This window comes from Vicugna pacos, chromosome 19 (assembly GCF_048564905.1).
Source record: "Vicugna pacos chromosome 19, VicPac4, whole genome shotgun sequence".
NCBI classification, from domain to species: domain Eukaryota; kingdom Metazoa; phylum Chordata; class Mammalia; order Artiodactyla; family Camelidae; genus Vicugna; species Vicugna pacos.
Genome location: NC_133005.1, coordinates 33,131,379 through 33,147,192, shown reverse-complemented (window position 1 = coordinate 33,147,192; position 15,814 = coordinate 33,131,379). Strand labels below are relative to the sequence as shown.

The 15,814-nt window shown below is 46.6% G+C and overlaps 1 protein-coding gene across 2 annotated transcripts; it reads right to left on the bottom strand.

Moving 5' to 3' along the window:
- Window positions 1-655: 655 nt before the first annotated feature.
- TTPAL (alpha tocopherol transfer protein like) lies at window positions 656-15,749 on the bottom strand. 2 transcript variants are annotated; one of them, XM_072944278.1, is made up of 6 exons: window positions 15,639-15,739; window positions 13,657-13,760; window positions 11,229-11,688; window positions 8,478-8,671; window positions 6,700-6,810; window positions 656-4,888 (listed from the first exon to the last, which is right to left on the bottom strand). In XM_072944278.1, the coding sequence occupies exons 3-6, from the start codon at window positions 11,671-11,673 to the stop codon at window positions 4,610-4,612; spliced, it is 1,029 nt and encodes a 342-aa protein (XP_072800379.1). In that variant the 5' UTR covers window positions 11,674-11,688; window positions 13,657-13,760; window positions 15,639-15,739; the 3' UTR covers window positions 656-4,609. The 2 variants fall into 2 exon arrangements, with proteins under 2 accessions (XP_072800379.1, XP_006202575.1); XM_006202513.4 differs by lacking the exon at window positions 13,657-13,760 and having other exon boundaries at window positions 15,639-15,749.
- Between the last annotated feature and the right edge of the window lie 65 nt (window positions 15,750-15,814).

Sequence of the window (15,814 nt, the reverse complement as noted above, 5' to 3'; positions counted from 1 at the left end):
ACTTCTGCTTTATATTTTCCAAGAAGCCAGAAAACAAGCCCATTTTTACACTAACACTTTCCTACTCTATAAAATTCCTCCCATCTTTCCCTCTATGTTCCATCTGGGGGCTGACTGCGTAGCCTCACTCCAACCATCAGGAGGAAGTCGTGGGCTCCAGCCAGCCTGCCTGGCCCTGAATCCCACTGCTAGTTCTTGCCAGCTGCGTGTCCTCGAGCACAACTGCTTAACTTTTCAGTGCCTCACTTTCCCCACAGAGGCAATCATACTCTTTCATTAAGGGTGCTTGAAGATTAGATGAGATTATGTATGTGAAGCATCTAACACCACGGATGCCCAGCCCATACAACCTGTCAGGAATCGTCAGCCGTCAGGATTCCTGGCCGGTCCGCGAGGTACATCTGGGCCTTGGGCAATAAGTTCGCATGTCGCCTCTGTCACTGTGTGCATCTAGCTCCACCTTCTCTCTTCACATGGCTGTCTTCTCCCTGCCTGCGGTCTTCAGAGGCATTCAGCCCACCAATGCGCTGTCCTTCCACAGCACCTCCTCCTGCCTCACCAGACAAGAGGCTCTGCCCAGGCTATTGTGTCCATGAATCTTAAATCCTCAGAACCTCTATCCAAACCACCAGTCACAAAAGAACTCCACACACACTCAACCTGACAGAGATTTTTATTATTTAACACCCAGTCATGCATACTAAAATTACGTGTTTCCACCATTTTGACTTAGAAAATACACTAGAAAAATAAACTTTTGGTCAAAACAAACACTGAAGTAGATGAATCCATCACCATGTGTCCCTATACTTGAAGCCAAACTGAAATTTCAGTTTGAAGCGAGGAATGCAACCAGTGGCTGAAATGGCGGTCCAGTCTGGTCAGCTAGTTAGTCCAGCTTTCACCCCTTCAGAGTGATGTCAGAGGCTCTTGGCCTCAGAGGAGTTTCAAGTATTTCACTTGTAGCAGGTTCCACTTGATATGCCAAAGAAGCCGACATCCACAAGAATTCCAGTGGCAGCCTCTTAACTGCCTGACAACGTGGCACCCAGTGAGATGAAAGGAAGAGCAGCTAATCGGCAAAGAGTAAAAAGGTCACCAGCATCTCCATCCACAAAGCCGCCGGGCCTTCCCACCAAGCAAGCTCTATAAAGGAAGAATATCTGACTCTGATGATGTTTATTACTTGTAGTTCAAGCAAACCATTTCGGAGTCAGGCAAGCAGAACGCAAAATCTTGAGATTTACAAAATTCACAGATCCCAATACTGAAAGGTGTGACCAGAACTGACAACCTTCCTGCAGTTGATATGTTCGTGTTTGGTATCCACACCCTCATGCCACAGGCCAGCCACACTTATGTCATTAGCTTACCAAACATCTTACTTCCTAAAGGAAAGAAGAGGTTTCAAAGGAAAAACTTAAAACGAGGTATTACAATAATGCCACAACAGTCCTATAACTTTTCCTACCCAAATGAAAAAGCAACCCTATGAATGATCAGAATCAGATGGCATTTAAAGCAACTGCGCACCCAGGGAGAATTCTGAAAGGCTAAGTAGCTCATAGAAATTCAGGGAAAACATCTTTTATTACCCTGACTCTATTTCTGACAAAATGTAGTATCTTGTGAACTGAAGTGTCAGTCCACCTTTAAGGACAGGTGGCTCCTTGTGAAAGTGGGATGAAGTGTGAGGGTGCTAGAGCCACCTTTGCCAAGACAAATAAGAAACTTGGGAAGCCAGGGTGGCACTCCCGGCTATTTCTGTAGATTTCTTCCAGCCTCTGCTCTTGAAGGTAGGATAGGATTCCAGGAAGAAGCACAATTTTCCAGAATTCTGAGTAGAAGAGGGACATCCTCGCCTTTACTTAAGCTTACAGATTCATTTGGAAGCTTCAGCTATCAATTCGTTCAGACCTAAATTTCCTAAAGAATAACCCAGATTGAGGGGGAAAAGAACAAAGCCTCTGATGATAGGAACAGAGAGTTCAGGGCTCAGAGTGTAGTTCCCCTTTATTACATGATGATTTGGGGTGTTCAGTGGCTGATCCGAGGCCACATGGCAAAGTAAAGCTGGAACTCAGGTCCCCTGGTTTACTTTTATTTCCCTCACCCACACCACACTACCCTGAATTTAGGGAAAAGTTAATTTTCAGCTGTTTGTGAAATGGGTCAGAACTTTTACCTGAAGGAAAACACAATTCTCGTGGGGTTCACTTAACTCTGTCACCGTGTCCCTACTGAGTGAAGCTCCCGGGGTGCTCCCATGGTCACTGCCCCACCCGCGGGGGCAACTGGGTACAGATGCCTGGTGAAGCCATGCGGGGACTGCCATGTTTTCTACCCAGGGAGGTCCTTGTTTCACAGCCTGTTTGAAACCCCCTGAGGTGCCAAAACCATTTGATCTCTCTGGAGCCAAAATAAAACAGCAACTCCCGAAGGCAGACAACCCTTGCGCTAACTCCTCTCAGAAGCTGAATGAAATAGCTCCTTGGTCCAACCGGAAAAGCTCGGAAAGTGGGCAACATCCTGGTGTTTGAGAAATTTCTCTAGGTGAGCTTGTCCATCCCTGTGTTAAGACACAGAGATAAAGGCAATTGGCCAGGAAGGCAATGCAGTTTAAACCGTGGAAACTTGGTGGGGCTGAATGATTTATGTCTCTCTGTTTTGTTTTGTTTTTTAACCTCTCTGTCCTCTTTGGTTGGATTCAGCACCCTCTACTATAGCCATCCCACTTGTCCTGTTTAGACCTTCAGCAAAATGCTGGTCACACTATCATTGTCAGATGGGACTAGAGACAGCCAGGGGTGTGCATTTTGACACTTCCAACTCAGCCAGGTCCCTAGAGCATCCAGGGCTAGTATCTATGGTGAAAAGTTTTCCCCAGAATTGGCACTAATGAGGTACAGTAATTTCCACCAACAACTTCTCCAGACATTTAAAAAAGTGCTAAAGAGAGATGAACAGCTTATTAACAACAGACTGACCTTTGAATTTCAGAGGACTGCTCCAGTCCTAACTGAGCCATCTACCTTGCCTTCTGGTCTAACAAATGCACAGAGAAGGTACATACACAACTCGCTTTACCTGTCACTTTTTAACGTCACAATTTGCATGGAATGAGTATGAAAGGAAATAGGTCAAAAGCCAACAGGTGAACCACCTAATTTGGTGCTTGGGCTAAGGCTAAATTCGTGACGGGAGGAGTCTAAAGTGCTGAAATGCAGAACTAACATTCAGTCTGGCTGGACACCAGAGAGAGAAACTCAAGCAGGTTTGGGCCAGGGGTGGGGGTGGGGTGGGGGTCCCCAGAATAATATATACCCTTGTGTTCATTCCCAGAGGCCAAAATTTAAGAATCCCGAGTAATTTAATCATTCACCATTACCGAGTTTAAAATGTAGTGCCAGAGCCTGAGGGATGGATGGAATTCATACAAGATGCTGGGCATCTCACTTGCTCTCATCAAGGCCATCTTTATCAAGTTTAACCCTCACGATGAAAAGAAAGTGGGTATTGCTGAGTCCCACGAATATACATACTAGTTTCTCTAAAGGCAGGGCCCCAAAGTGACACATCCCTCTTGGAAAGGCCCGTGTGTACCATAAAAAACAGGATCCAAACACTGGAATCATCTGGAGAGTCATCTTTCTGGGCAGAAAACCGATGTCTAATATTCAGTAAATAACTAAGCCAAATCCCAGAATCTGGAGAGTAGCCAAAAGGGCCCTAGGCATCACTTCATCCAGCCTCACTTCACAGATGAGAAAGCTGAGGCCCACGGAGGCTGATGTCTTGTCCACAGTCACACATCTGAGGCGGGGGCCTAGGCCTCTTAATTCTTAAGCTAGAATTCTTTTAGCTACACAGGCCTAGCATCCAGTGTTTCAGGTTGAGTAAAATCACGGACATCTAGGATCATGTATGATTCTATTGAGAACCAGGACTAAGGCTGTATGGGTTTGGGTAAACTTAAGTTTCTATTGCAAGAGTCAGCCGATGAATCCCAGAAGGGCTTGGAGTCCCTGGCTCCCAAATTTGATCCGGGAGTGCTGCTTCTGTCTGGATGCTAGCATGATTCAGTGAAGGTGCTTTCCAGACCCAGTGATGGCAACCGAGGCCTGGACCACCAACTTTAAGTTTCTTGATGAGCAACCAAGATCCGTAGTTAGGGCTCACGTGAAAGACACAAATGCCCGTGGTCTCATGTATGGCCGCCTTGCAGGCTCAGCCAAACTCTTTCACAGGAGTGTGCTGACGGACCAGCCTGGTGATTTTCTCCTGGAACGTGGGACCAAAACAACTTTGGTCCTGATTTTTCTTGCCTTGAGATATGTAAGAACCAGATACGGCTTCCAGATGAATGGTGGTTGCACACTGGGAATCCAAATGTCTAGAATCACTAGGAGACCTTCTCCATCTCTTCCATAGAGTAATTCAAGTAACCACGGGCTCACTCACGGCTCACCTTAGAGCTCTATAGGCTTTTCCTCCACACTGAAGTTTAATTACAAGGAGCAAGACAATCCATGGCACCTCAAACTCCCCGTGTGCCTCTCCAGAGAAAGAAGGGAAGGTTTTAAAGACGGTGACATTCACAGGGGACTGACTAATAGCAGGAGTACAGCTGTGATTTCACAGCCCGCATGGAGTCATCACACGGCGCATCTGAGGTCAGCCCCTCGGGCGGCAGGGCCTGGCCTAGGATGCTGTCGCAGGCAGGGACAGGCTGGCAGAACTCTCTCACAAAGTCCTCTTCCGAGGCCAGCAGGACGGCGTTCCAAGCAGTGATGTCCAGCTCTCCAGCTGTGCCCCCGTATTCCTTGGGGAGAATGTTTCTTGGAAGGTTTGTGTGCAGAGAGTTCAGGTCAGACCCATGTAGGAAAAACTAAAGGGAATGAAAGGAAAGCACACGTGCCCTCAGGTTAATCAGTAACTCAGTAACCTTCATGGTAGGTGCTCAAACAAGTATATGTTGAATGAATAAAGGAATGGTTGATGGCAACTCTAGCCTTCCAGTTCCTCAAAACACATGAGGATCCTAATCCTCTTTTCCTTATACCCCATATCCTATTGCCTAGTCCTTCAAAATATATCCAGAATTCTACCAGTTCCCTGCCACCCTAGTGGTACCACGCCACCATCACTTCTTACCTAGATTTCCCCAACAGCCTCCTACCTTGTCTCTGTGCTCACACCCTTGTCCCACCACAATGTAAGCTCTTTTCAATCTGAGATCACGTCACTCCTCTAATATGTACAGCCTTCCAGTGCTCCCATCTCACACAGACTAAAAGCCAGAGTCCACTTGATGCCCACACAATCTGGCCCCGTTACTGCTCTGCCTCCTGCTCCTCCTACTCCCCACTGCTGCTCCTCCAGGTGTGCTCCCACCTCAGGATTGTGCATTGCTGGTCCCCCAGATAACTGTAAAGCTCACTCCCTCACCTCTTTCAAATCTTTTCTCAAATTTTAACATCTCAATGACACCACATCTCACTGCCCTGTTGAATAATACAGCCCCTTCCCCTCTTCCAGCTCTCACTGCCCCCTTTTATTTTTCTCCATAGTGCTTAGTACATTCTAATCCTAAGTAACACACCTAATCCATCGTCTGTCTCTCTCTCTCTAAAACGTAAGCTTCTTGGGGGCAGAGATTTTGGTCTGTTTTGTTCATTTAGAACATACTTGCACAGAGTAAGTTGATCGATAAAGATTTATGAATGGATGGATGAACACATGAAGGACCAAGTGAGCAAGATTATGGGCCACCAAAAAGGTCATTTCATAGATGTAAAAGACCTCGTCCAAAACCTGCTTTGGTAAAAGTAGGTTCCAAACAGGAGCTCCAGGAACCAACATGGGTTCAAACCCAGATAGGAAGGCCACTAAGTTCATCGGAATCACCTATGCCGAGATTTTAAAAGCCCAGATTTTTGAGCTCCACCCCTGAACTGATGAGTTAAAATCTTCAGGGAAAGGGACTGAGAATCTGGATCCCTCCCTTACAACTTTGAGTTTTTTTGTATGTTTCCTCTTTGAAACCCAGGCTTTGGAGTGACCACAACCATGTTCCCAGGCCTAGGAGAGCAAGAAAAATAGCACCCATCACATTTCACCACAGTCCTGGAAAGGTTAAAAGAGCAGTGGTTCTTCTGGGTCACAGAGGAAGGCTGTCTTTTAAAGTGTCATCTATCCTGAAATAAGAACTAAACTAAAAAATTCACATAGCTCATAAACTGAATTACTCCACACATTTTACACAGCAAGACAACAAATTAGGTAGCTGGAAGGGCTTCAATAGCATTTTTAAAGCCCAAGGAGCTGTAGTAAGAAATTGCCAGGACTCTTTTTAACTACCTGCCCCATGACTACCCCTTTCCATGAAAAAAAGACAGTGTTGGTTCACGATGCTCAGGCCAGGATATTAAAAAGTCTAAGTGATTACAAGCAGGAACTCTTCACGATCACGATCCTGACTCTCCTTTCTCCACTGTCAAATATTATATTCTCATGAATTTCATCTTCCTCTCACAAAAAGGATTGTTCATTTATTTTTATCTGTAACCCTGTACTTTCCAAAACAGTAGTCCCAGGACAAGAATAATAAACTAAGTTTATTGACGTCACAGTAAAGTTATAGATGTCACAAATAAAGCAGCATCAAAAAAATCTTAAGTCGATAGGATCATCACTTACTCTGTTTGCTATTTTCTCCTTCAGAAATGGTTTTATGATGGCAAAGATGCCTTTAAATATTCGAGGTTCATTCACCACATGCACTGCTTTTATCCGAATGGGGAACCCATCCTGAGGGGGAAGGGGAGAGGATGTTAGAACACGCGGAGCATCTGCAAAGTTCGTTACAACAGCCTCCCTTCCCCATTTCAATCTTCCCTTTTGGCCCCAACATCAGTCTGGTTTGATTCTCCCACTCTCCTCAAAGACAGCCCAAGTTGGGGCTAAACAGGAAGACAAGTCTCAGAGAAAGGGTCTCTCTTGGAATCTAGAGCAGGGTTAAGAAACAATTAGGCAAACAAGCAGACAGGTACCCCTCTTGTGGCAAAAAAAACCAAACCAAAACAAAAAAAACCAATGGTCTGAGCCTATGTGGACGGATCTAGCAAATATCAGACCTTCTGGATTGGTGTTGCCCAAAGCTTATTTCTCAGGATGTTACTACATGTGATGCAAAAAAGGGTTCTGTGGCAGGTGTATAAGTTTGAGAAATAGTAAATATAATCAAACAGGTTTCCTTAACTGCAGGACCGTTCAGGGCTTTCAATATGCAAATATTTGTGGTGAAATACACAAGAAAGTGACATGCTACATCTCATTTCCCAAACTTACTTAACTCTGGAATTTTTTTTCTCCCTGGGATCATCTTACAGGACTAGAAAATCACTGATCCAAATGCATTACCCTGACACTTGAGTCTGCACAATTTTCAGCAGAAGCATCCAAAGAAGAGTGGAAGATAAGGAAAGGCAGAGTGTTGGCTCAAAGCCAGAATTCCCATTTATGATAATGACTAGAGGTGACGTTTAAATGTTTAAATAATCAGCCTGTGCGCAGGAGGGTCTCAAACATACTGTGGAATTCGACGAGGAGAACTATGGTGTCTCCAGAGCTCAGAGGGGACAGCACCCCACGGGCTGGGTCAGATGAACGAGGGTCCAACCTGCCAGAGCTGGGAGATGTGGGCCAGGCCACATCCTGTAGGTCTGTTTCCCCTTCTACCAACAAGGAGAAACAATTCTTGCCTTGTCTATCTCAGAGGATTCCTTAAAGGGCTGAATGGGTTATAATGACTTAGAGTGCTTGGCAGCAACAAGGATATATTGTACAGCACAAGGAATTATAGCCCTTATTTCATAATAATGGTTAATGGAGGATAACCTATAAAAATACTGAATCACTATGCTGTACACCTTAAACTAATATAAAATTGTAAATCAACTATACTTCAATTTAAAAAAAAAGGGATTTGCATTTGCAAACCATCTCATACACTGCAGATGTGTAAGGGATTACGGTTCCCAGTGCCTTGTGTTCTTAAATGCAGAACATGAGGTATGAAAGCATCTGACCAACACAGCCCAAAAGGCTGTGCTCAGGTCCCACAGGAAGGAGGAAAGGCTGTGTCACCTCAAGCAGAAGCACACTTTCTCTGTTTTGTTTGTTGAGAATTTCTCTGCCTTCTGGACCAAAAAATAAAAAAAGGCAGAAAGCATTTCTCTCGTTTTTTGGTCTCTTGCCCTAAAGCAGATCTTGCCCAGAAACTACTGGAGATCCTGGTGAGAATGAGTGAGGAACCAGACTTTTAAATTTCTTCCCATAATGCTTTTGTATCTTCCCGGTTGTGGGGAGGAGTGAGAAGTTGGGTTTGTGTATCACGTGGAATTCAAAGTAAATGGTCAGGGCCATGGGGAAGCCAAACAATCACAGGGCAGGCACACGACGCATGGGGACCATACCTGAAGGATGCCAATCACCTTTTTGGCTATAAAAGGGCCAAAATGAGATGCCTTTGATAAGCTCACTCCTTTGTAGTCTGCAAGAATTACAATCCCATTCACCTGGGTTTCTTCAGACTGAATGAGTTTTTCTAATGTCAGGTATATGGCTCGGATGTTTTCCGTAATCGGATAGTTGTTTGGGATCCATCTGTCTAAGGTCAAAAGAGATGGACAGTATGTTACAGAAATGAATACAAACAAGTAATCAGACAGGCTAAGATTTCTCTCCTTGCTGAAACTGTTGTTTAAAAATGGAAAGGAAAGAATTCTGGTCTTTCTTAAGTCCAAACACAGCAGCACATTCTCAAATGGAAATGCAGCTGAGTGTGGAAGTTGAAATTATAAGCTCTGAAGTCAGATGCACCTGGGGGTTTGAATCTTACTAGCTGTGTGACCTTGGGCAAGTTACTTCCTCACTCTGGGCTACATCACCTCGTAAGTAAAATGGGATAATAATGCTTAATGGACATCTGAGTCTTCTGCCATCATATGTCCCCTTATCTTCATAACACCACCCTGATTTTCCTTGTAGAGCCACCTTTTCCCATGCTAGCCATGCAGGTTGGGTAATTTTTCTCCTGGCTCCAGAGGTAGGCTTGGCCAATATGGGTATACATCCTCCTGGCCACAGTGTGTGATTCAAGCCAGGTCAAGCAGAACCAAGGGGACTCAATTCTGGGACCATGGCCCTTTGGAAAGAGAAAATCTCTCTTCCCTCTTGTAGTGGTGAGGCTGGGAGCCTGAGACTCAGAGACAGCAGAGATGGAGATGGCTTTTCAAAGCTGTAGTTTGAGCAAATTCCCCCTTCCAGGCTGGATGCTCCTTTAATCCTCCCCATATGTTCAAGGAGTCTTTCTCTCTTTGGGGAAAAGGTGAAAATGACAGCTTTTGAGTGTTAACCGCTATTCTCAAGAAAATCCCACCAAGATCTGTGTGTCTCTTTATTATAAAGATACAACTCCACAGGACTGCAACCAGTGGGATATGAGATACACGCAAAATTCCTATGGAAAAACCTCTGTCCCCAAATTAAGCCAGCCTGCTGCTTAATGTTACTGCCAGTTTAACCTGCTTCTATATAACTGGCTGTCATCCTTCGCAGTCACATTTCAGTATATCTCAAAAGAGCTTATAAAAAAAGGCAAGGCCAATACCTAACTGAGAACAAAAACCTGTGTTGTCTCCTGCTGAAAAGTTAAGTGGGTCAGGAAGGGTCCAGATCTGCTACAGACATACAGGAAAATTTTCATCTCACGAGCAAACAGCTGAAACCATGCAAGCAAAGAGGCAAAACCAGTGTGGTGATAACACCTGACTATTTTGTAATATTCGTATGAGTTGAGTACAGAGGAGCTGCAGAAACATCCGCTAGCTGGTTTCTAGGTTTCCTGGTGCCCTGACATCTCCACCGCATTCCTTATTTTAAATTGAACACCCCCTAATTTTGGAAAGCACAAAAAACAGCAGGTAAAGCAGTTAACACTGTGCCTGATATACAGTAAAGGCTCAAGAGAATATGGTTTAGTATCCCAAGAGGGTTTGGTAAATGACTAAAGGAAATGGTATTGAGGGGCCTAAAGGCAGAGGAAGGTGCTCGGAGGCTTCTCCTCCCCCATTAGATGTCCCTTCAAGGGGTGTTTGTACGCGTGAGCAGAAAAGAGTCAGCAGCATGTTCTCATTTTCCTGGCTTAGTTGGGAAGAAGAACACAGCAATCTTACTTTCATATTTTTTTCTCAGCTCTGCTCTGATGGAAAATCTTTGGGGCAGAGTGGAGAACATTCCTGAGTTTATAATGCATTTGATGTCACGGAAGGGAAGGGGACAAAGCACAGAAGCCTTGAGTGCTAGCACCCTCAGACTTGTGTCAACCAAAACACATTCCCACACTTTTCTAAACGCTTTTTGTGGGGAAGGGGCGGGGAGCTGCCCCCGATTGAAAACTACTGTGCCAAAGCAACGTCAGGTGTCCTGATTCCTACATGCAGCACTGAGATCAAAAAGTCAATCTAAAGCGAATCCTCTCAATGGCTTAACAAAGCAGAAGGAGGGAGGGAGAGATTGGAAGAGGCACATGATAGACACCTTTCTAGGCATCTGCCCAGCTCAGACTCTTTCACTGATAATCTGTACCTCAGCTACTCATTAAAGAGTGACAGGGTAGGGGTTGGGGGTGTCCTGGCGGCCCTGCTTGTACCCTATGACCAGGGCAGCTTCCCTAGCCCACCAGATGCTCAGCCCTAGAGACCTGGAATTTGCATTGAAGGAACTTAGTTGAGTGGCCAGATAAACCTTGGAGCTGAGGAGGGCCAGAGCTAGCCATGTGCGTAGAGGGGGCAAAAGCCAGTCTACAGACAGAAGTATGAAGACGATGTGCCGAGGGCAGCAGAAATGCGGTCCAGAGAGACACACCGACCAACACCCAGAAGCAGAGACAGGGAGAACGGCTGTCCCAGTCCCTGACGTTGGAGGCTGGGTCTTGGCCCCAGGGCCCAGAGAGAGCTCTCTGGTGCTGTGCTCCCATCTCCTTAGACTAAAGCCCCACTTTTGTCTCGTCAGGTTAGGAAAGGTGTTGTCCTCTGGAAATTGAAAGAGCCTCAACCAAGACAGGGAGGGGACAAAGGGAATCAGACAGGGAGAGAGGGTGCTGGGCAGACCCATCGCAAACTGCACACACATCCCGGGGCCCCCCGCGGCCGTGAGGGCAGTACCTGGGCGGATGCAGAGGATGTGGCAGCCCCGGGGGTCCGTGTGGGGCAGCACGGTGAGGAATCCAGAAGCAAGGACCTCTTTCAAGGCCGAGGGCCGCAGGTTACTGAAGACCTCGGGCCAGCTTCTCCGGCAGCTGTGGTAGTTGATGAGGAGCTGCAGGGCCCGGTCGTAGTCGAACTTGCGGGCTCGGAGGAAGCGCAGCAGGAAGGCATCCTCGAGAGAGGTGCTCAGGTTCGGGTACTCCTTCCTCACCATGTCACGGAGGGCCTGGACATCGCGAAGTCTCCATTCCGGCTTCTCCTGCAGCTCCTCCCTGGCTTTGGTGACCAGTTCCTCGGTCAGCGAGCACACATAGCCAGCAGGCTCGGCGGTCGGCGGCAGCTCATTCTCGGAGAGTGAGGCCGCGGAGGGGCTGGTTCGCAGAGAGTCACTTTCTTCTGACATTAGCTTCCAGGATCGCTGCAAAACAGAAGCCCCAAGAGCGAAGCTGAGAAAGCCTGGCACTGCTCATTTCAAACCCCAGCGCAGCACGAGGTAGGGGGACAGGGACGTTTTTATCAAGCCAGCTAACCTCAGCAGTGATTGTCGACTGGAGGGATGAACTGGATCTGAGCCACGTGCCCAGCCCCAACTCCAGACGGAATGAAGGGAGAATCTCTGTGAGGCACCCGGGCAGTAGAGTGCACATCCCTCATCAACCACACTGACCTTGATTACAGGGGCAGGGCTGGGTGTGGACTTCACTCATAATTAAATGGGAACAACTTTGAAATTCAGTTAGTGTTCATGAGGTCCCAGGTTCAATCCCAAGTACCTCCATTTAAAAAAAAAAAGATTACAAACCACATATCCTTTGGTCTAGCATTCCATTTCTAGGACATGTACTTGTACATGTGCGTCCACAGCAGGATGATCCTTACAAGTATTGATTAAAATGACAAAAGACTGGAAACACTTTACTAGCGACCGTCCCCCAGTTAGAGACTGGTTAAATAATATTACCATATGAATGGAAAACTATTCAGTCACAAAAAGGAATTAGGCAGATATTTATGAGTTGACACGTTAAGGAAAAAGAAAGCAGGTTGCAGAACAGTGTGAATAAAAGAATTGCATTTATATTTTAAAAATATATACTTGTGAATGCACCTAAAGTTTCTGGAAGGAAATACAAGCAAATTGTTAACCATGGTTCCCTCTAGGGAACAGAACTAGACAACTGGACATTCAAGGAGAGAGAGAGAGACTTTTTACTGTACTGTTAAATTCTTTACTATATATACATGTGATATCATGGCAGCTATGACACTGAGCTGCCAGCTCTTCTGTGGGGTTGGAGCATAACTAGGTGTCCCCAGCTCCAGTGGATGCACACTTTCCACCACACTGACCTTGCTTACAGGGGCAGGGCTGGGTGTCGACCTTGCTCGTAATTAATGAAATGGGAACACCTTTGAAATTCAGATTAGCAAAAGTGCAAAACACGTACTGTGATATGCTTGCTGTTGATGAGAGAATAAACTGGCATAGCCCCAATGACTGAGTGAAATGTAGGACTCCTTGAACAGGCAAACTTTATCTTGAGGACGCCCTATCAGCCTGGCCAAACCTTTTGTGGAACTGCACAGTCCAACACTTCCTGCCCAAACCTCCTGCACAGGGACTGGCTTCAAATCACTGTTTGAAGCTCTCTCTAATTTCTCCAGTTCCCCACCCTTTGACGCGTTGCCAGCAATAAGTTTCTGCATGTCTAATCTCATCCTAGTGTCTGCTTCTTGGAAGATCTGAATTAACACACTTATTGAATGAAAAAAAAACCCACAAAATAAAACAGCTGCCTTAGATATTCCAGGAATAAGGTCCCAGCAGGGCTGTCCAGTTCCAAAGCCCAAGCTCTTGTCCATGGGCTGTCACTTTTCCTCCACTCCGAGCTCAACAAGGAAGATCAGGGATCATCTTGTGGTCTCTGCACATAGCCAGTATCGCCCTGGGCCACGGCAGCCAGTGACCAGGTCACCCCCTCTAAATCTTAGGTCTGCCTACTCTATTCCTTGCCTTCTAACCTCTAGCCCCACCCAGCTCCTTTCACTTCCTCCCAAAGGTGGTTTTCTTGCCTTGTGCACATTCTGTTTCCTCCAACTCGCATGCTCTTCCTCCGGTTTTTCTGATCAATACCAATTTACCCTTCAGTCCCCATTAGATGCCACCTCATTCATTCAACAAATATTGAGCACTTAGTAGGTACCAGGCCCTCTTCCAGGCACTGGGGGATACCGCAGTGAACAAATAAAAAAAAAAAAACCCACCTTTACTGAGCTTAGGTATGAATTAAGGAGAAAGACTATAAGCAAAATAAATGATCTAGTCTACTGGAAGATGTTAAGTGCTATGGAGAGAAATAAAGCAAGCATGGGGGTTGTAATATACCTGGGGACAGGAGTTGCAGTTTTAAGTAGGGTGGTCAGGAAGTCCACATCCAAGTGACATGTGAGCAGAGATGAAGGAGATGAGGGAGCAAGCCGTGCAGGTCTCTAGGGAAGAAAAAGTGCAAAGCCTGAGGTAGGACCATGCCTGGCTTTTTCAAGGAACAGAGGAGGCCAGTATGGCAAAAGCCAAATGAGCAAGATGGAGAATATTGGCAGATGAATTTGGAGAGGAAACGGGGGCTCAATCGGTACCAGGCTGCAGGCCAGTAAGAACTTAGTTACTCTGAGTTTGGTGGGAGCCATGGAGGGTTGTGAGTACAGTAACCGGATTGGATTCATATTTTAAAAGGATCACTGGGTTGTTTTGAGAATGGACTGGAAGGGGATGAGGACAGAAGCAAATGGACCACTTAGAGGCTATTGCAATAATCCAGGTGAGGGATGATGGTGCTTGAAGCCGGAAGGTGTCTCTGACTCCAAGCCAGCTTAGAGACCCTCCTTGCCCTCCACAGTTCTTCAGCAGAGCATTTCTCTCACGCTGCTGTAACTGTCTGTAGGTGATTTGTGCGTAACACCCACATCTGTCTTGTTCATCACCTTAAACTCAGCACTTAACAGGGTGTCAGATACATAATCTGTGTTCCGTAAACATTTGTTGAATGAGTTTAATCTCTTGGCAGAGATAGGCTGAGTGAAGAAGAGATCAACAATCGTGGTTCACAGGACACACCCTGGGCTCTGTTTTCCTGGGAGTTGCCAACAGATGCCTGTAACTCCAGTCCAGGGCTCAGCCAGGAGACAGACTGTAGTGTCCCTCTCCAGCCTCTCTCCTACCTTTCCCCCTCTCAGTGCACATTAAATGCCAGCCCAAACAAACTAATAACCCACCATTCTTAAACACTTCCTGCGTTTCTGATACCTCAGCCTGAAATTTCCTCGCCTTATTTGTTCCCAACCAGACAACTTATCACCTTCCAGGCCTAACTTCAATGTCACCTCCTCTGTGAAGCCTTCCTTGACCTCCCTAGGGTGATTCCCTCCAGTTTTCTACAGCATTGGGATCCTATTTCTCTTTTAGAAATTGTAGTTGAGTGTCATGTGTGTGTTTACCTGAAATTCCTGAGTCAGTTTCACCCATCTATTCATTTATCAAATAATTACTGATCACCAGGCATATGTGTCAGGCACTGTTTACAGGTACTGGGCACACAAAAATAAACAATATAATTCTTTGCTTTATGAAGTTTAACTCATAGTGGAATAATGAAAAAAGATAACACGTACTTGAATGTTTTACCATGTATCAAGGACCATAATAAGCACTTTACATCCATCTCTTGTTTAATCTTCACAATATTTGGTGACAGCACTAATACTGTTCCTATTTTACAAAGGTGGAAACTGCCCACTAGAATGTAAATTCCATGAGGGCAGACAACTTGCCTGCCACAAACACTGCTATCCCCAATGCCTGGCCCATGACGGTGCTCTGTAAGTATTAAGGAATGAGGTCAGACTAAGTGCCCAAGGGTACACACCCAGTGAGGCAGAGCAAGGATGTATCTAGCCCTACATTGAGCTCTACACTGCACCTGGAGCTTCCTGTTTAACCTCCAGGGCCTGGGCAGTATAAAGCAAAGAACAGGACCCACTCAGTGATGAAATGAACTGATGGGTGGGCATGGATGGGTGCAAACAACATTCGTTAGGGTGAAGGCGGACCTCTTCCTCACTGGGAGAACATCACTTTCCTCCCCACCCCACCCCAGGAAGAGGTCAGGAATCCTTCGTTCCTGGAGCCCCAGAGACCCCACGTTCCGTCGACAACCTTCAGAGGCCCCCACTTCCGGTTGTCACCCCTTCCCCAGGTGTCCCCATTTCCTGGGGTCTCTCTCTACTCGGGTGCTCCACTTCCGGTTATCCCTCCCTCTGAGGAGCCCCCCCTCCCCGGCCCCCGGGACACACGGGCTCGGGGGCACTCACCGGCCCGGCTACGGGGCGGAGGGCGGGTCAATCGGCGGCGAGAGCCTCGTCTGGCAGCGCGCACAGAACCGACCCGCACTCCCTGCCCGGCCGGCCCGGCCTCTCACGCCGGAAGTGACGTACGCAGGGCGTGGGAAGGCGGCGCGCGGCCCGTGAGTGCGCGTGCGCGGCATCTC